The 21,607-nt window shown below is 38.5% G+C and overlaps 2 protein-coding genes across 3 annotated transcripts in view; both read right to left on the bottom strand.

The window, feature by feature from the left end:
* Positions 1–418: 418 nt before the first annotated feature.
* Positions 419–21,607, bottom strand: part of LOC5569538 (tuberin) — a 46,862-nt gene continuing 25,673 nt past the window's right edge. Inside the window, exons 3-6 of one of the 2 annotated variants that reach the window (XM_021851080.1) lie at positions 12,805–15,212; positions 3,258–5,541; positions 3,023–3,190; positions 419–857 (exon numbers count right to left, since the gene is read on the bottom strand). In XM_021851080.1, coding sequence (XP_021706772.1) covers positions 612–857; positions 3,023–3,190; positions 3,258–5,541; positions 12,805–15,212 — 5,106 coding nt within the window. In that variant the 3' untranslated portion in view covers positions 419–611. Of the gene's footprint in view, positions 858–3,022; positions 3,191–3,257; positions 5,542–12,774; positions 15,213–21,607 lie in introns of both variants that reach the window. The other variant, XM_001652800.2, reaches the window with a different exon arrangement.
* LOC110678339 lies at positions 17,765–20,289 on the bottom strand. Its single transcript, XM_021851081.1, has 2 exons — positions 19,658–20,289; positions 17,765–19,583 (listed from the first exon to the last, which is right to left on the bottom strand). The coding sequence occupies exons 1-2, from the start codon at positions 20,142–20,144 to the stop codon at positions 17,794–17,796; spliced, it is 2,277 nt and encodes a 758-aa protein (XP_021706773.1). The 5' UTR covers positions 20,145–20,289; the 3' UTR covers positions 17,765–17,793.

Genomic DNA, 21,607 nt, shown 5'->3' on the forward strand with positions numbered 1-21,607 from the left:
GGTCACCACCAGCGAGTGACCAGTGAGTTGAATTCCAGCACAAACGTCTGGTTTCGTTGTCTGGTTCTCTTTTACCTACCCAATGGTAAGATGCAATCTACACTTTTTCTAATCAAACTACCATCACAGACAACCAGACGTAATACAATTTTCCTTAAAATCCTTCGCCCACTTTACATCTTCATCATCTATTTACCATGTAGCACAAAACACTGTTTTATGCACATTCATATGATGAGTGTGAAACACCAAAGCGCGCTTCTCTAGAGAAACTGTAATTAGATTCCGAACAGGTCTATTCGCCCATGGGTTTAATTTGCCTCCGGAACACGGTAGCTATTCATAGTGTACTCCCATAATGGAAACAAAGACGTCACAAATAAACGCGTGCTTTCGGATAAATTTATATTTGTAAAACTTTTCTATATAACAGATTATTGAACGATGTTTATTTGAAGCCTTTGAGTTTCTAAGAACTATCGATGAAAACACTTCAATCAAAGCGCCAGGCAATACATTTTTCGTTTATTTGCCTAGATAGTAGATGCAATTTTGTAATGATAGTATTTTTTGATAATTGATGCGATACATAATCCATAGCACATGTTGATCTACTGAGTGTAAAGTGTGAAATCATCACCACGAGTGGTTGAAGCCGTACTGAGGTCCTGAGCCGATCCAATACTTCCTCCAGCACTTCGAGTTCCTCCACCAGGGCCGGTTTGTTCCTGCGATTGATCCGAATTATTGGTCGTTTTGGCCCGAATGTTCTTTATGTAACGCAATCTCTCCAGCCAATTGGATGCGTACGGGTTTTGGTTTTTAATCTTCAAGGATTGCGACACTAGTGATGCCAGCTAAAAAGAGATACAGTATGCAGTAATTAATTAGTCCACGATCAACCCAGTCAGGTTCCAGAAAAATGAATCATTTTATTCAGTTAATGGTTTAGGCCAACGTTCCTGATCTTCTTATTTTAAGCTTTCGGGTCGTGCACAAAGCCAAAATAAAAGTGCACTGTTGTTAGATGCTTCCTTCGCGAGATTAGTGCCTTGGAAGTTTTAGTGCAATCTCGAAAGTTGGGTTCAAAACTGTTTCACCTGTTCAATGGATGGGATTTACCGCTTACTCTCAACATGCACATTTTAGCAGCTCTCATACTCCCAAGTCCCTAGAGTCACTTGGGATGGAGGAGGAATGATAGTCGTGCTTATTCTGCGCGACGTGCGAGTCGAGATAAGTAGCTCTCACCGCGAGTGACGTGAGACGGCTAATGTTAATCAAATGGGAGCGAGTCGACAATTGTCACCTCATTCAACTTGTCTCCAGAGCTGGGAATGGGAATAGTAGTAGTTTTTTGCGAATATCACGTGGTTCTTCTAATACAGTAGTTCAAAATTGTGAATCTCATCAAGTAGCCTATGTTGGGTACATGAATTTTCAAAATCAGTGTGTCATTTTCAAAAAAAAACACCCACACGTTAATGCTTCCAGTGGGCAATTTGCTCTTTGAAGGAAGCACCACACTAGACAACGGACTAGCATGCAACGCCCAATGGTACAGTCGGAGAACATTTCTCACGAAAAGTTTTCCGGCCTGCAGCGGGAATCGAACCCACACTCCTTAGCACGATGCGGCTAAATGCTTGGTAGCACTAACCGCACGGCTACGAAGCCCACCTCATTGAAGGCTGTAAATGCGTGAAATGTAGCGGGAAATAGAACATTTTTCTACAGTAGTTTTAGGTTGCCCTTAGCAACGGATGTTTTGCTATTTTCAAGGCAATTTGCCTACAGCAGCGATACGCGAGAGTTTCACTGGCTCCGCTGACTGTGATTTGCTACGCTTGCCTACTGTAGTGTGAATTTCAGAACTTTTCCCAGCTCTGCTTGTCTCACCTCACACGCCGCGCATGCCATAGTGGTTCCCTATTTCGCCATACGTGTTAATTTGAATAATTCTACATTTCAAAAGGTTTTGTGTATTTCAGCAGTTAGATATACTATTTAACTTGATGTTGAAACATTCGAAGAGATACAAAATGTGAAAGTTTTCGAAATTGTACATATGATCAAATAGGGAACCACTATGGCCATAACTGGTACACTTTCCCTAGTCACCCTAGAAACGTGTTTCTGGTTACTTCTTTCACTGTTTTGTTTTGATTCTGCGTTCCGTTCCACAGCGTTCCATTTCACTTAACGATCAACGCTCCGTCATCGTCATCATCGAAACTTCAAAAGCAGTTTTTCTGTTCAAAACTAAAAATTATTCGATGAAAATGTGTTCACAGTGTTTCGGTTGGAGAATAGAATACAGTGAACACATTTTCCCGTAAATTTTCTTGATTTTGAACGAAAAAACTGCTTTTAAAAATTCCAAAATTAATGACGGATCCTGCCCCCTTAACTCCGTTCCATGAGCTGCATGACGTTTGAACCATTTTTAATCTGAACGATGTGCAAATTAGCGGGGTACAGATTAAAAAGTGTTCAGATTAGAAGTGGTCAAACCAACGGGGGTACCCGGTAATTGTTGCTTCTAGAGACTGAGAAATCCTCTGCATCACCGCAATCACCACGGGAAGGGTGTTGATTAGTGAGGGAGAATAAGGATTTGGGAGTCACCTTTGGTCGCTGATGCGATCCATGGATAAAGAGGATAAATACGACTTTTACTTTAAAAAAAATGAAACAGGAATAAAATATTATGTCCACACTTGGTGATGAACCATCCATAGTTTGTATGAAAATTAAATAAACGTTGATTTGCACGATAAGAAATTGTTATCATAAGCATGAAACGAGCTCACCAGTTGGCGATTCATCCTCGACTGAACTTGAACATCTTTTCACACTCATACAACGCGAATACGATTGATAGATTTTGATTCTGTCGTTCGCCCATACAGGAGCACGCAAGGGAATCAAAAAACCGTGATGACGTAATGCAAAGAAGAAATTATGCGAATGGCGCTTGAGAATTAGCATCAATTTCTAGGACATAATGTCAACTACTTACATTAGCGTGTAGTGCCATTTGACGAGCCAATAACGGTGCGCTGGAATCTGAAACGATCTTCGGTTTACTGCACACGTGCTGCGCTATTTCGTCTCGGGCGAGTACAAATACACGGTTACTCTCCAGCTCTATGGGTTCGATAACCACACAGGCGTAGGTAAATTGTGCCTAGTAAAAATTAAGAGAAGAGAACTTAATGAGAGGGTTCCATTATTCCAGTAACAACATTGATTACCTTAATGGTTTTCAAATTATAAGGTACTCCACTTTCATTGTAAACAATCGTTACAAAGTCGTTCCCAATATGTTTCTTCTTTTCGTTGCAGTTGGGATCTTGCTTGTTATTTGGCATCAGTGTCGCTACGTGGAAAGTTACCTGCACAATGTCATCCTGCCAAATGTAGGTGAAATTACCATCTTTACCGTTAGATTCCAAATCGATGAAGAAGTTGTTCTCTTTAGCCTCTTTAATGGCTACCAGTGTTCCAAGCTTTCTTAGAAACTTTGCATATCTCAAGCTACCGAAGCGATTTTTGAGAATTTCAGATTCACATCCGGCTTGTCCCGGTCCAACGTAAAGAACACCGATCTTGTGCTTTTCAAAAGGTGCAATCAAATCCAGCAGATGTATAGCCCTGTCGCATACTTCTTTGTCCATGAGAATAGGTTTATCGGATGTGCCGAAAGTACCACTATGATAGAGCTGCAAGAACACGAAACTGGGACTGATAACGGACCGGGAAGCTGTTCCAATTCCAGATGGTTCATTTCGCAATCTTGCATTAGCAAGATTGTTGCGGTTGAGCTTGTCTCTGCTGTAATGCTCTCGAACGACGGAAATTGTTTTGGACCGTCCTCTAGGTATGTCGTTTTCATTCGAATGCATCCCATGACTGATTCCGCCAGCAGTTATAGCTGGGAATGATGGTGACGCAGTACCAGAGTTGGACAATTTTCCATTGATTGGATTGCGAGCTAGCAATCTAGGAGAAAGTGGAGCAGGAGACTGTGGTGGTTTTGTAGTGACTTTCTCCATCGGCAGCTTCAAATTCAGCGAAGAAGACGATAAGGTTGGAGTTATTGCTGGCATCATAGCTGAAGAGGCAATCGTTTCAGTCGATGAACTAGTTGCATCAGATTTGGCTGAAAATGCCTCATCTGCTGAATGTTGCTTGCGTGGCACAACATTGACAGATGCTTCTGGTCCAGCAGATTCTGGGAGAGACGCAGAAGGATGCAATGTGGCTCCCAGTGCATGAAAGTCACCTTGGTGTTTCACATTTCCTGATGCACGAATGGTAACATTGTCATTCACCTCGCTTTGTACAGGGTTACGTGGAACACTAGGAGGAGTAGAACCGGCAATTTCTTCCGGAATTGCTTCGCAGCTTACGCCCTTGCTGTAATTCTTTTTCTTCTGCTGTACATCACTTTCAAGCAGAGTATCATGACCATCGGTCGGCATCCCTATGGGGCCTTCTTTGCTTATTTTACTTAAAAACTGACTCTTCCAATTGGAGCTCATTTCGGGACTAGAATTAACCCTGCGCACAGGATTTCTTGAGCGCCCCTCAGGATCATCAAAAGCAATATCCGGGTTGTCATCGTCATCTCTCATATCAGCAGAAAGGTTCGAATCATCGTTTTCATCTCCAGATTTGCTTTTCTTGGTATGCCAAGGTATGTCGATAGGACCAGTAGCTCCGTCTCTTCCAGATATCAGTACATCTTCGTATCCATCTTCATCTCCAGCATCGCTACTTTCTTCATCCTTTTTTATTTCAAAAACCTCATCCGATATGGATACCTTCGCTTTAGGAGCAACGGACGCTGGGGCAAGAGTCTGTGGTAGTTGCTGTGTTGGAACCGTATCTAGTTCTTCATGCGAAAGATTCACAGTAGCGCTAACGGTTGCTTGGAAATTTACAGAAGCATTAGAAGCGTTCAAATGAGGATTATTTCGATTGAGTACATTTGCTCCAACAATACCCCCACCGAGACTTGGCGCAAACAACGCAGTCAAGTCTTGCAGTGGGAACTCTCCAGATGTAGCATCGTAGTTAATTTGGTTTTGTACTCGCATCATCCAGGACACCACCCCAGTCGGACGCCGAATACATATTTCTGCCCAACCGGTGCAAGAACATGCGCATAACTGAATTGGTTTGTCCACTACAGTACCACTTACAACCGTACTGCTATTGGTATTACTAGATGATTGCTGCTGCGGTAAAATCAACTTGTTACCAAGAGTCGTTACCAAGCCCGCATCGGATCGACCATCGGGTTGTTTAACGGTTTGTTGTTCGCTACCAGCGGTTGTTGGACCATAGTCTACTGAATCTGGGTTACTACCCCGTCGCGACAAAGTCTCCAATGATCCAGAAGAGTAACCCTCATGGGAGCCTTGGCGGAAGAACCGGTTGGTTGTGGTTGGTATTGCATTCTGAGGAAACGGTGTTGCTGCCGTCGAGGAAGATGTCGAACTCGTCAAATCGGTGCTGTCCGATTCGTTGGCGCTGGAAAAAAATGATGGTATCACTTTGACTGCTTCCAGGGGATCGGAAACTGTATTTTCTAATTTTGATTGATTGAACACAAACATCATCCAATTATGCAACAGGCAAAATACATGCAATAAAGATGGTAGACTAATTGAATGCTCTAAAGCAGGGCTTTCCAACCGGTGGTGTATGGATCCCTTGGAGCCGTGACGAGTTCTCACGGAGTCAGCGAAGTTACTGAGAATAAGTTTTGTTTTTCTTGATTGATGAATAAATGTGAGGAAGCTGTTACCTAACATGTTTTCAAAAGATCATTATTACCGAGTTACAAATTTTTAATCTTCCAAATATTTTTGATCTGTGACCTATTTTTTCCTGACTGTGAAAGTACTGGGAAAATACCTTCAATGTCATTCTGTCATAATCACCTAACGCTCATCCGTTCTACCAAGTGTGATCTTGGAAATTAAATTATGATCATATATGGCGGTATTCATAGGAAATTGCTTGATCCTTGGAAGATTTTGCAAATTTCCTGACGAGATCCTCGAAAAATTCCTCAACACTAAGGTAGTTATTGGAAGGATTTAACAATGAGAAATTATTGATTGATTTCACCAAAACCATTGGCCAAGCTCTTTCGAATTTAGATTTTTATTAAAAATTTCTACAAATAAATGTCGCAGTGATCATTAGTAGCAATTCTCCCCTTGTAAATAGTTGGCTCCTAACCCATTTGCAAGCAGCTTGAAATCTTCACAGCAGCTTTATTTATTGACAAAAAGCTAGCAGAATTTGCAAGGTTTCCATGTAGGGAGGTGTATTTTATTCTTGGCCAGAGATTGAGATTTGAAAAAAAAAATAAAAATTGAGAGTGGGTATCTATCAATTATCGCATGATCTGCATGATAAAACTCTTCTAATCATGCTTCAAACCTTGGGGATTGTGTTGCTATCGGATGTTTTTGGATTGTTTATCACCCCTGTAAAAGAAAACACCTACCCCAATGGTAAATAAGCGACTCGACAGTGTTGATAGACGCACACTCAAATCTTAATAAATACGCTCTCCCGTAAGAGCAAACTCATTAGAGATCTGCTTCGCAAATCTCACGCTTGAGATTTTGATGCAAAATCACTCATCCAACTCAAACCGTAAAAAAATATTCAATCGCAAAACTTGTCAAAAACTCGAGAAATCCGAATGTTATTGTTTACGTTAGAAAATGTTACTATAATTTTACCAGACAAACAAGAAATTATTGCAGTGCGCGGGTAAACTGTGGAAATACGTCAAAAAGGTGAGCCAACTCATCCATGATTTTTTGACTGCTGAGTTGCGTGATTGACAACTAACGCATGAAAAATCTCAAGCGTGAGTTATGAGATATTGAGTTTTTCACAACACTGGTTCTCGCTTTGAGCTCGTTCGCTGCTATTATTTATTAAGATTGTTACAACTTCTTAAACATTGCCGATCATAGACCGATACATTTGTGATGTTTTTCTTCTCTTGCTTTGATTTTGCTTCAAAATTGAGAACGCATTTGCATTGCAAATTTAAAAGTCAAATATTGGCCAATGTTGTTTTGATGGAAAGCAGTTTTTTGGGAAAGTTGTATGTTAGATCAACGGCTATATACTGCATGCTATATGAGCATCACATATTTTCAACTCATATATCTCATGATGCAAAGCAACTATTAAGCCAATGTTCTCAGCAAAATTGTTTGTTAAGTTCAGGACTATTTGTTATTACGACATTCGGTCACACAGTTCTGAACCTAACAAGGTATTGGTGCTGATAAGCATTGGAAATTCAAAACTGTTTTTTTTTCTGCCAATGGACCAGCGAGACAGTTGTTGTTGTCGGGAAAGTTGTTTGATAGACAGCCCTTACGATACATGTCTGATTTGTTCTGTGAGCTGAATGTTTCAAAATCTTGTACATCGAAATGCTAATAACTTAGTTGTAGGTATTGTCGATAAAAATGTTCGTTGTTTCTTAGTTGGGAACCATTGATCACGATGTTAAAACCTTTCTCTTTGGCATGGGGGTTTTTTCCCGGCCGAATTGTCTGAAACTTTGCAAAAAAGAAGCGTTTCATTACGATGCATACTTTGGTCAAATAAGAGATCTGCGGCTTTCAAAAAACCCCACTGCCGAAGTGAATCAAAAGTGCCACGAATAGGATCCGACTCTCAATGAACTCGTTATAATTCGATAATGACGAACTAAAGTACCATCAGTGTACCAGTATCCGCTCATGCCCCTATTTCCGCTCACAAGAGTAAAAATTGATTTTTCGTGTCAAAAACCAACACTTATCAAATGAAGTCGCCTTACATTATTTTCATTTGATAAAATAATTAGTTATATTCAAAACACAAGACCTCGTGAGCGGTTATTGGATCACTAGGTTTTTTGTGTGTTCCAATAACCGCTCATGCAAAAATTTTAACAAAATTTTAAAGAAATGTCGATTTTAGTATACAGCTTTCTTTATAGCAGTAGTAGCTATGATTTGACCATAAAAAATATCGAGATAAATAACGAAATTCGAAATAATGCATTTTTAGTAAGTCCGTCACGAAATCTGTTTACCGTGAGCGGAAATAGGAACATTTATATGCAGTAACAAATGCAATTAAATATTTTTATGGAAGTTTTTCTTTTTTTTTTTTATTTTGCCGCTAGCTAGGGGGAAGTCCTCTATGGCCAGACAGTTTGAATTTTCCAAAAATGAATAATGATATTAAGATTTTAGTATTCCAGGATTATACCAAAACCCATTTTTGCAGTGTATACAAACTATGACGTTTTCATGTCCAAACGTAAACAAACAGTAGCTGTTAAAAGTTTCACTCTGATACAATCTACCAAAAAAAGTGAAACGATAAAATTTCATGCAACTGTAGCTACAAATGTTTCTTATAATTTGAACTGAATTGTCTCCGTACGTTGACTTCAGTAAGTTTTGCATCACTCACAATGCAAAATTTATTAGAAAATTTCTAAGAAAAGCAACCTTTTTTGTAAACCCTTGCAAGTCCTCTATGGCCGGACACTTTTGTCATCTATGGCCGGACAGTGAAAATGTTAACCTAATAATTCATAATTCGCTTTTTCATAAATGTAGGGTACAAAAAACAAACAGCAACAAAAATAAAGCATAAACAACAAAACTTTCGGTCCTTTGAGGCCTTATAAAGTGCTGTAAACATGATGCTTTTAAGGCAAATGAGCGCACCTGAAGCAGCCACAAGATAAGATGTACAGTCATCTCTCCATAATTCGATAATGAAGGTACCATCGAGTTAGGGAGATATCGTATTACAGAAAACTAAAACAGTGCAAATATGCGATTCAAGGAACCATCGAGTTAGCCATGAACACCAAATTTTACTATGGTTCTCTAACTAGATAAATATTGAGATACGGAGATCGAGTAAGGGAGAGTTGACTGTACCTAAGAGCACACTTCAATCTTTGAGCTGACAAATAAATTGTGAAGAACTATAAACGCGTTGAATTCTCGAAGACATTTTCATCTGTATACGAGCAACCGTTTATGCAACATAGACGGCGACATATGGCGAATCGATTTATGGCGCTGATCAAGAAGGAGTTTAAGGAACTGACCTATGATCTCGCTAATATGCTACATACGCTGTACATCATGCAAAGATTGAACCCACAAGGTATGTGCTGACATACGAAGCACTCCTTGGCCTTTCTGTGGGTTTGGTGTAAACTTTGATGGTGAAAATCATAGTGTCCGAGCATAGAGGACACATTTCAGTACACATCATTTTTGGTACATAATGTAATCCATCATAAAAATGAATTGTAAAGGTTTATTTTTGTTCGCATGTGAGTTTTTACTTAAAATAATGTGATTCTTTTTATACTGTACGGAAATTAACGGTAAAACTAATGTAGATTTTGAAATATTACCAAAAAACAAAAAGTGTTCGGGCATAGAGGACTTCCCCCTACTTATACTTGGAGCTACCCCCAGCAACACACATGTTATAATTGTGTACTATCAACTGATATATGACCAAAACTAGTCATATATGAGTTGATAATACTCAATTATAACAAATGTGTTGCTCGGGACATTGTGACAAAAAATAGTATTGATCGACATAATGGTTATTTTATAATAAACATTTGAACACATAACTTCCCTCAAATGAGCGGAATCTGGTGCATTGATGCGATATGGTCTTCAAATGTTTGATGCTCAGAAATATCAACTAATGACACTATTTCACACTAATCAGGAATGCCAATCATTTCTCTTGGCTTAACTAGCCACTTTACTGATTACAAAGCCTGCTATTTGATCTGCATCCTGAAATATATGACTTTTTAATTTTAATGCTCTCTAGCTCTTCCTAATGGCACGATATGGAACCAAATGGACGGGCAATTTGTAGTCGTCGAACAAATAAACGACTTTACTAAATACACTAGTTTTCTAACATAGCTCAAACTAGAGATATATATGTTTGAAATATCTGATGCTCAGTAGCGCCTTCTAGTGGCAGTTTGTTGAGCTAAACGACATGCAGCGTATATCCCTTGATTCAATGAGCAACTTTGCTTAAGCAATAATTCGTCCAAATCCTAAGTATCTTGAGATACAGAACGCCAGAACAAATATATGAGCTCGATATAGTAACATTTTCTAAGCTAGCGCCATCATGTGAAGAAATTCCCATTGTGTGTTGGTTTCTCACCCAAAATTTGAGTTTAAACCAAGGGATGTGACAAATTTCCAAAAATTTGAAACTAAACAATTGAGTAAACATGTGTTTCTGGCCTAAACTTAAGCTTTTGGTACGAAAATTGGGATAGGACTTTAGAGCCCTATTCAATAATAATTTCTTTAGAAAATCATTAAAGGCTATTCGTGATGTTGAGATATTAGGGATATCACGTTGTCGTGCACCCCTGGCAAAAATATTTAGTTTAGTATAGGTATGGTTTTGCCCTATATGTTTACCCTTAAATGAAAAAAGTCGGACGAAGGCACGTTAAAAAAGTACACAACCAAGGGAGAGGAATTCAGTTCAATAAAAAAGTCAATGGAAAATAGGCATTTCGATCCTGGCATTATAGCTTGGATTATGGAAATGCTGAAAAATAGAGAAGTATCTGCTGAATTGGGAGTATCATCTATAACAATAAAGACCACTAAGGGATGTCCTCAAGGAGGCGTATTGTCGCCTTTATTATGGTCGCTTGTTGTTGATGATATTCTTAATAAATTGACAGAACAAGGCTTCGAAGTTATCGGTTTTGCTGATGATGTGGCCATAATAGTTCGTGGAAAGTTTGAACATACCATCACAGATTTAATGCAGTCTGCACTAAACTGCATTTCGCGGTGGTGCCAAAACGAAGGGTTGAATATAAACCCATCGAAAACCGTTTTGGTACCGTTCACTCGCAGACGGAAAGTAACTTTTAAAAATATAACAATTGAGGGATGTATTGTCCAATATGCATCCAGTGTAAAATATCTAGGAGTTATTCTAGATGATAAACTTAATTGGAACTTGCACTTAGAGCAGGTAATAAGCAAAGCCACTATTGCCCTGTGGGTGAGTCAGAATACTTTTGGTAAAAAATGGGGTCTCAAACCTAAAATGATTCATTGGATTTATACGGTTATTGTAAGGCCCAGGGTAGTTTATGCCGCACTAGTATGGTGGCCTAAAACAAAGCAAAGCACAGCCCAAAAAAAGCTAGAAAAATTGCAACGTTTGGCCTGCATGGCTATGACAGGAGCAATGCGTAGTACGCCATCAAAGGCCTTAGAGGCAGTTCTGTATAAGCTTCCACTTCATCAACACGTGCAAATGGAAGCTGAAAAGAATGCACTAAGACTGCGAAGAACGAATATCTTTCTTGAAGGAAATCTTTCCGGACATCTAAGTATACTGAAAGATTTTCAAATTAATCCATTAGTAGTCATGAACGAAGACTGGATGGAAAGAACCCTAAACCTAGATATACCATATAAGGTGGTTGAAACAGACCGCCAAATGTGGGAATCGGGTGGGCCTAGTATTTCACCAGGATCGATTATGTTCTACACCGATGGTTCTAAAATGAGTGATAACACAGGGGCTGGAATAACAGGTCCAGGAGTTAATGTTTCAATACCAATGGGACGATGGACAACTGTTTTCCTTGCAGAAATATACGCCATCTTAGAGTGTGCTTCTATATGTCTTAGAAGAAAGTATAGACATGCAAGGATTTGCGTATTTTCAGACAGCCAGGCGGCTCTGAACGCATTAAAATCCTATACATGCCAATCAAAACTGGTTTGGGAATGCATACAAGTATTGAAGCAACTGGCTATGAATAACCAGGTGTCCCTGTACTGGGTACCAGGCCATTGTGGAATCGAAAAAAATGAGAAAGCTGATTTTCTGGCTAGACGAGGATCGAATACTCAGTTTTTAGGACCAGAACCCTTTTGTGGAGTTTCAAAATGTGTAATACAAATGGAAATAAAAAAATGGGAGCGTAATATGATACAGTCGAACTGGATTGGTACAAATACATCAAGACAGTCTAAACTGTTTATAACTCCAAATAAACAAATTACAGAAAAACTTCTAAACTTAAATAAAAAATCATTCTGTATAGTTATTGGACTATTTACAGGACATTGTCCAGCTAGATATCATTTAAAGAAGATGGGTCGAAGTCCAACTGATATCTGTCGGTTTTGCGACTGTGAGATAGAGACCTCTCAACACTTGCTTTGTGAATGCTCAGCACTATTTGCGCAAAGAAGACAGTATTTCAACAAGGGCATACTGAGTCCTTTTGAAATTTGGCAAGGAAATCCCAATAAGGTAGTTGAATTCATTTTAAGAATCATACCAGATTGGGGTACGTCGCACTATCAGTCAACTGCAGTTACTCTCAATAGTAACTTGTCGTCCTGAAAATATGCGAAAAATAAACAGGGGTATACCACAATAGATCAACTTAATGGTCGCAGTGGTTCAAATCCCAACAAAAGGAAAAAAAAAAGGGAGAGGAAGAGTTAAGAACATTCAACTAGTCAACCATCTTTATAACCGTGATTTCATCCTATCCAGTTGAAATTGGTGGACAATTTTAATTCATGAAGTATTTAATGAAGCAACTGGAGAAGAAAAAATACTTGCACAGCAAACTATCTATCTAAATAAAAACCAAGAACCAAATCTTACCTACTGTGTTGTAAACTTGCTTTGGTATACCTTTTGTTAGGGACAGACTGCCCTTCGGCACCAGTAGTGCTGGCACTTCCCGGCACAGCAATTCCAGAGTCCTTGTTCGATGCAACACTCGTTGATTCGGGAGACATTGGCAGTCCGGTGGTAGAAGTGCTCGGATCCGTTTTACTGGTAGCGCTTTCCCTGCATGTGGCGTAGCAACGATCACATAGCCCATTCCTAAACGGAACTGCCGAACATCCGCTGGTAGTGATGGTGATAAGATTGTGCCCCAAAAGCCATGTGTTCGATTGACCACCCTTAAGGAGAAACTCAGATGCAGGGTTCCGCTTAGCCAAACCCGAACACGGCGAAAACGTATGGTTAGCCATGAAATCGATGCAAGTTTCCGCCAGTTCGGAATGAAAATTGTACAAATCGCTGTTGAAAGGTGGTTTATTGGATCGCTGTTGAGAAGTTGGCTGCTGTTGCTGCTGCTGTTGAACAGCGGTGCGATCCTTTCGCTTGGATCCTTGTTCAGTAAGGCTTGAACTTCGCTTCCGATTTGAAGAATCTTCATTGGCTGTCGAATAGTCTGTGCGCTGTTTGGACCCATCTTGGAATGGTATGTGGACATATGATTCGAGACCTTTGACTATGTAGTAAACGAGACTTTTGCGCATCGGAAGTCGACACTTTAAAAACCAACCCGCGATTACGTGATGCGCCAGGGAAACGGTGTAGTGATCATAGCGGTAGGGATTCGTGTATGGAAATGACATGGCCATCACATACATGAACTCTACGACCCGAAAATTTGCAATGCGATCGTTTGGCAGATGACTCAGCGTCGATAAGAATTCAAGTACCGGGAGAGCAACTATAGTCGTGTTGGCCATCTTGCTTAGTTCAAACAACAGATCGCCAAGCCTGGCGACCAAAGGGTCGCGCATTTCTAGCAATAGAACTGTAAGCGTTTGAATGCAAACCTGTGGCTTTCTTGAAATCAAACCCGATTTGAGGATATCGATTATACTTTTCTTAGTATTTGCCTCAAGAAACTGATGGTACGAAGCCAGACTGGCTAAAGCTGACAAAACCAAATCATGTATATCGGACAATGTGGGTTTAGCTTGGTATCCCATTAGCTTCTCTGCCATCAACCTATCGTTGTACATTTTGAATAGTGTCTTTGCCAAAGCATCGATATCATTGCCCTGGATCAGAGCCTTGTTTTCCATTATGTTCGGCAGCTCGGACAGCACCAGTTGAATAACTTGCCAATCTTTTTCTTCTTTCAGGCAATTGACGATCGTTTGACATCCTCTTTTAATTGAAATCGTTGTAAGATTTGTCGTGGGCATGACGTCAGCCGTTTTCATGTTTTCTTGTAGTGCTAGGTTCAGTTGACTCGATGACTGAGCTTGTTGTGATAAGCCTACCTGTTGTTGTACTTGCATACTCTGGTGCTGATAAGGGCCTTCAATGCCGAGGTAGTGACTGAATCGAACTCTGTTGCCATTCTCGGCGTCCGGGTAGCCAATGTGAAACGACGCATTGGCCCGAGCTTGCAACATCCAATCGAATATCTTATACCTGATAATATTGACGTGCTGTAAAACCGCCGGTTTTTCGTAATGTGATTCCAGCAACAGCATCAGCAGATGGTACACTTTAATTGCATGCGTCGAGGGAACTCGATACAATTTTACAGTGAAAACACGGATCAAGCCATCGACCAGGATAACAATGTCTTCGACCTCCTTGACCGAATGAAACACTGTCCCGTGTTGTGTGTAGCAATCATAAGGACGATGTAGCATTTTTCCAACAATCTCTAGCAACTCGAAACAACGCTTTGTGTCACAGTGCAAGATAAATTCAATCATGGCTACGGCTACGGCTTTCCTTACTTCTGCATCTGTCTCGTGAACTACACCTCCCAAGTGTACTATTACAATTCGTTCTAGAATTTCCTCTTCGTAGATAGCCCGATTGATTGCCATTATGCGAACCAATGCCTGAACGGCATGGACCCTAATCATGGTGTTCTTCATCTTATAGAATCTATCCATGAAAGAGCAAAGTTCCAACAACCACTGAGGGCGCGTTGCTGATATTTTCATTGTCATGTACTCAATCAAACCTTTTACTGAAGCCTCTGGACGTTCGGTGGACACTTTTTCAATCAACCCATATATTTTATCCGGATCAGCATTGATATCGCCCTTCTGCAACAACTCCTCGATGAGATCAATCGTCTCATGAAAATGCCTTACGACATTATTTTCGTTGGGCAGTTTATATTTAGCCAAATTAGACGATATCTCGTTCATGATGTCGCAAATGATGTCCCATGTGGGCTCGTTGAGGTCTGCGCCATTTTTCTGAATCAAACGATGGATGCTGAGAATGACTTCGTAAGTGACAACAACGTGTTCACTTTTGAGGGCCTAGAAGAAAAAATCCACTGTTAGCGGTTTGAAACAGAAACTAAAGTTTGTATGTTGTTCATTATAAAACCTTTTTAATTTTAGTTTTTATTGCGTTTCATAAAAGTTTGGTTGGGGCCTTCCTTAGCTGAGTGGTTAGAGTTCACGGCTACAAAGCAAAGCCACGCTAAAGGTGTTTGGGTTCGATTCTCCCAGCAACACACATGTTATAATTGTGTACTATCAACTGATATATGACCAAAACTAGTCATATATGAGTTGATAATACTCAATTATAACAAATGTGTTGCTCGGGTCCCGGTCGGACAAGGATCTTCTCGTAAATGGGAATTTCCTTCACTTCCCTGGGCATAGAGTTCCATCGTACCTGCCATACAATACACGAATGTGAATAAGGCAACTTTGGCAAAAAAGCTTTCAGTTAATAACTGTGGTAGTGCTTATAGAACACTAAGCTGAGAAGCAGACTCTGTCCCTGTGAGGACGTAATATCAATAAGAAGAAGATTCAAAGCGTTTTGTTTTCTCTTATAAGCAGGTGAAATCAACTCACCTGTAAAAAATCTGAACTGCTACGGCAAATGAAATGTAATATGTTGTTAACAAAATGTTAATAAAATCTTAAATTTGTTTTACCAAATTAGGATGATAGTGTTGTATAATAACACAGAACACCTACATTAGACTGGCCCAGCTTAGTATGGGAGAAAAATAAAGTTGTATGATTCCACGGGGCACCCCCCAGGATTATTTCTTGGGGTTAGAGGAAGCCTTTCTGAAAAATTCTGCTCATTTGGTCGTTCCATGAGCTGGCGCATTTGAATTGAAGTTAATATGGGATTTACAGCTCAAACATATTAGCAACAGCACATCATCTACTGTTTGGTTCAGGAAAATTGATGATCGCGTTCAATTGGACCCAGAATGTCAAAAACACTATCTGATGTAATATCGAATAATATTGTAGAAGATTGTACCATGATCAAAATTAATAAAGTTGGTGTTTTAACCATCTGAAGTATATCATGCAGTACTGCTTGTATTTCTTCAACATAGCTTGGAGGTAGCCACTAAGCGCATCATAGCCACCTATGACGCTGGGCGAGCTGAGGCACATGTCGCATGCATATAAGTGACTGTACGGGAGTGCTGATCTAAGCCTAACTTTCAACAACTGAAAGAGTAATGAAAATGAGATTAAATCAAGATACAACCTTCTGCAATTATGTTCATTAGGGTATCAACTAGTGTATTTGTCATTCTGGGCTTATTTGAACGCGAACAATTAGTATACGGAACGAAACAGTGACATAGGATCAATTTTCAATATGTTTGAAACGAATATCCCATACAAACTTCAAATTGAATGCGCCAGCTGGTGGAGCAACCAATTGAGTTGAAATTTTGAGAGAGCGTTTTTCTTACCCTAAGGCTCATATCTAGGGGGTGCCCCGTTGAGTTTTACAACTTTTTTGTTGTAGGGCCAGTCTAACCTACAAATAAGAAATGAATGTAATGTTTGGAAAAATACTAATAAACAAATTTAAAAAAAGGAGAAGATGAAAAAGAAAAGTTTGGTCACATTGTGGAAAAGTTTATAATGAATAATTTGTCCTTCTGTGCATATTTTTCTGATTCCATATTATATAACCGAGAAAAACGCGCGCTGTTTGTACTGCCAAACGTGAGATGAAAAAGTCTCAATTTAGCGTGACATAATTTGTGAACCATCCCATTCATATAGTACTCCGAAGATTCCTTAAGAAATTTGTACAGCGTTTCTTTCACGGAATTCCTCCAAGAACTTCTTTCAAAACACTTGCAAACTTCAGCTTATAATTTTTCTAAGGATAAACCCTGAAATTCAACCAAGAATTCTTTCGATCAGAAATTACTCAAGGAAGCCCTATGCCCTCCAGAAATCTCAATCGACTTCGCTAGTAGGTATTTCCCTAAAAAAAATCGACTTCAACCAATAATTTTTGCAAAGATGCTTCCAGGGCGTTGAGAAATTTCCCAATAAAGGGAGATTTTTTCAAAGATAGTACCTTGAATACAACCAGTGGTATTACTAAGGGAATTCATAAATGTAATCTCTGATGAAACTACTGTATGAATTTCTTAAAAAAAAAACCTTCACGCAGAGAAAGGAATTTTAAAATCAATAATATTCTGTATTGAAATCAACAAAAAAAATCATCATTTCTCGGCTAATAATATTTTTTTTTGAATTCAACAACAAAACTTTGTTGTTTTAAAAAAATATTTTTTTGTTTCTAGAATCAGTCGTGAACACAAACCAAAACAAAATTTTTTTGGATTAATAATAAATGTATTTGATAATACAAAACCTTATGTTGAACCGAAAAATATCTGTGTTGTTTTTAAAATTTATATTTTTTGAATCAAAAAAAGTATTTTTTAAAACAAAAAAACTAATTTTTGTTTTTAAATATATAATTTTTAATCCAATTTTTTTATTTTTTATTTAGATTGCTTTTATATTTTCATTATTTTCTATTTTATTTCAAATAATTCTAAATAAAAAGACAATTTTCTCTCCATTTTGATTTTATTTACATTTAATTTACAAATAATGATTCAATAACCTTATCCGTTACATTAAAATTACAAAATCTGAAATATAATTTATCATTTACGCTATGTATGTTGATGGTGTGTGTTTCGTAACAACCAATATTTGAGATCAATTTGGGTACTTGTGTTTTATAAACCTCATAAGATTGCAAATGCTCGTCAAATCTACGACACATGATGCTACTACAGACTAGAATTAAATTGTTGCTTTTGTCTTTCAGTATGCAATCCAGTTCAAAAATATTAATGATATTACAGTAGGTTACATAAAAAATTGTACCATGACTGAATGTGGATCCTTGTTTTATAAAACTATCTATGAAATGTACTGAATTATTTAAAAGACGTATTTTTTCAGCTACAAATGAATTAAAAGTAATATCTGATGGATAATCGAGAATTTTGGAATTGCTGAGATCTATTTGAGGAGTAACAAAACTGCTGTTGTAAACGTTCTGAGCAAACTTATACCCGGCTTTTATACTTAAAGATTTACATAGATTTGTATTGTTGTTATTGACCCTGCTGTACTGTTTGGCATCTCGGTGTTTGCCTTCCCCTCGCATTGCCCACTGATGTCGTGGTGTACCCGAACGGAGAATAAAAGATGCATAATGGATTATATTATGATGTTTGGGTTTTAACGTGTCGTTGAATAGTTGTTGATATTGCGTGTGATGGGTTTCGACTAATGATTTCAATGTATCTAACAATTTTGGATGTATTTCGCGTAACATTAGAATATGACATAGTTTTAAAAGATTACAGAAATATGACCAAACTGGATCATCCTCTGGAATCAACATTCCAATTATCAGTGGAAAAAATGTTATTAAAGTTTTGATTTCGCTGGCAGTCATTTTGATTTTACTCTTAATTATGTTAGTATCTTTAATATCGTTTGGTATGTTAGATGAATTTGTGCTCCCAAAAACAAATACGTTTTTCCTACAATTGAGTTCGTTAAGACTAAACATTTTTTTAACTTTGATGAAGTAATTCAAACAATGCGAAAGGCCATACATGCACACTCCTTCCCATAGATCGTGCATGAGATCAAAATAGACATTTAAAACAACATGATATGATGGGATTTGATTGAATACACTGTTCTTATGAACACCAGTGTTAGAAACATCATTAAGTAGTAAATCATTTTCGTAACCGTCAATGGTCCTGAATGTTTGTTCATATTCCGTAGCATCTTTTTCTCTTTGTTCGCGGTTACGTTTGCACATTCTGCAATAAAAATTGGCTCGTGCCGATTCAACTAAATCCAAAATTCCTGCAACACCCAGATTATCGCCAGTTATAAATCCTAACATAAAATGAACTGTTACATCTGTACCATTGTATGATATTGTTAGACCATTCACTTCTAAATCTATCAAGGTGTGCACTAAATTGCTGAACAAATCTTCATTCTCGTATTCCTTCCTATCTTCCGATAACATATATCCGGCAACTAATATGTTGGCTAATTTTGCAAGAATATATCCTGGAAGACATGGAATATAGTAATATATTCCTAATATGGATGTGCGGGATGCATGAGGTGAAACCGTGTCCTTAGTGGTGAAATCATCGAAAAAGAAGTTTAACGGAATAACAATGTTGCAGTCTATTTTGGCTCTTCTTTGTTGCCATATTGTTCCGTCCACGAGGCTGCGAATATAACCATCTTGTGATGGTGTAAGATTGTCCAGAATTGTATCAAAAACTAACGGTGATTCCAAATACTTCCTTAATTGAAATTTTATTGGCATTAGGATTCCTGAAATATATACATCAATTACCGTATTATAATGTAAGTAAATATTTATATATTTTTCGTATTTTTATATTTACCTGTAATCGGATCGTTATCCATTCCTTGTTCGTTGTGAATGACACCAGGGCGTAGTTCATTGCTTATCACAAATTCTCTTGGGACTACATATAAGTCGGCGGATTTTAAACATTCAATAAACTTATACTCAGTTTCTGTTCCGTCAAACATCGCAAACATTTTTTTGAAAATAGTTTGAGCCTCCATAGAAAGTAGGCCAACGGTTTGCATAGTATTGACAACATCTTCTAAAGGCTTGAGAATTTTTTGTTGCACGTCATGTTGTATTTCAAAAACAACTTTTCTCGGTAACACATTGACATCCAACCATTTCAAATTGAAACCGATACTCAGATTACGCATTTGATTTTCTAGTGCTGTAATATCAATGATATTGGAATTTTCAGCGTCGGTGGCAGGTGTTTCGATATTATTGTAGGAATCCTTATGCTCGTCTTTTTCAGGTTGAAGGTCGTTTGGTTGCGGTGTTTGTGCTTCGGATTTCATTGTAAAGTATTCGTTATTCTGAGGAACCGCATCAAAGTTCGTGTTTCTATGATCGAGTTCATTGTTGAAGTGCTTTTTAAAATGTCTGAAAAACGATGCTCGGACATTGTAGCAGCGGGTACAACTTTCATAATTACACGAGTACGAAGTGAACCTCCAAGACTTCCTCAAAAGTTCAGGAGCCCTTCTAGCTCAGATATTTTTTTTCTTTCTCGGAATTCCGCCAAGAATTTTGTTCAAAACACTTGCAATAATTCAGCTCAGATTTTTTCTAAGGATAAGAAATTCCTCAAGGAAGTCCTATGTCCTCCAGGAATCTAGCCAGTAAATCTTCAATCGACTTCTCTAGTATTTCCTTAAAACATCGTTGAGAATAACTACAAGAATTCAACCAATATTGTTTGCAAAGATACTTCCAGGGAGTTCTTAGGATTTTCTTAAAAATGATCAATCAGGATTTCTTTAAAATTTCAACTAACAATTTCTCTAATTTTACCTTAAGGAATTATTTTGAGAAATTTCCCAATAAAGGGAACTTTTCTAGTTATGTCTTCACAAATTTGTGAGATTTTTTAGTACCCTATAAACCAACGGCGGTATTTTTAAAGGAAATCATAAATGTAATCTCTAATGAAACTTCTGTATGAGTTTCTTAAAAAATTCTTCAAGAGCTTCTGAACCTTTGAAGTAGTACCTTCAAGACTTCCTCAAAAGTTCAGGAGCTCTTCTAGCGATTGTATAACATTTTGCGGTAATTCACTTCGCGGTGTACCATTTCGCGGTTTGCCATTTCGCGGTACGACATTTCGCGGTTAGTACCATTTGGTGGCATATCATTTCGCGGTGTACCGTTTCGCGGTTTATACTGAGATGTTTCATTTATCTCAACAGTGCAAATTTAAGGACTTCCGGTGTTCAAAAGAAGGGTAAATCACCTATAAAAATGTTATTAGTGAAAATGCCAACAATTTTCAGTGCAACTCGTAGGAAAAACCACACCGCGAAATGGTATAGGCCGCGAAATGGCATATCGCGAAATGGTACTAACCGCAAAACGGTAAACCGCAAAATGATACAAACTGCGAAATGGTACACCGCGAAATGGTTGACCGCGGAATGGTTTACCGCGAAATGTCGGACAACCGTAAGTCTGCTTTTACATACGACTCATCATCTATTACAAGGCAATGTGGTTTCGTCAACATCTGGGTGCAGAGCTTCCGTGCACGTGGTTTGCCTACCGTATTTTGCCTTTCATCGCAATTAGGTGCCTTTTGGACTTTGTAGGTATGTAATCCTTCAAGCTTTTTTCGCATCATGCACGAAAGTTTTGGATAGTTTCAGTTTCTTTGCCACATCTCGAACTGAATTGTTGGGATTCCTCTTGAAAGCTAGAATTACCCGTTTGTGATCCTTAACACTATACGGAGATCCTGACGGGGTTGGTGGTCTGATGGCTACCG

The sequence above is a fragment of the Aedes aegypti genome, chromosome 3, assembly GCF_002204515.2.
Source record: "Aedes aegypti strain LVP_AGWG chromosome 3, AaegL5.0 Primary Assembly, whole genome shotgun sequence".
NCBI lineage: Eukaryota > Metazoa > Arthropoda > Insecta > Diptera > Culicidae > Aedes > Aedes aegypti.

Coding starts and splice junctions, on each gene's coding strand:
- LOC110678339 (XM_021851081.1), bottom strand. CDS start 20,144: ATGAAATCCGAAGCACAAACACCGCAACCAAACGACCTTCAACCTGAA. Junction 19,584..19,657: donor GGATAACGATCCGATTACAG/GTAAATATAAAA, acceptor TATATATTTCAG/GAATCCTAATGCCAATAAAA.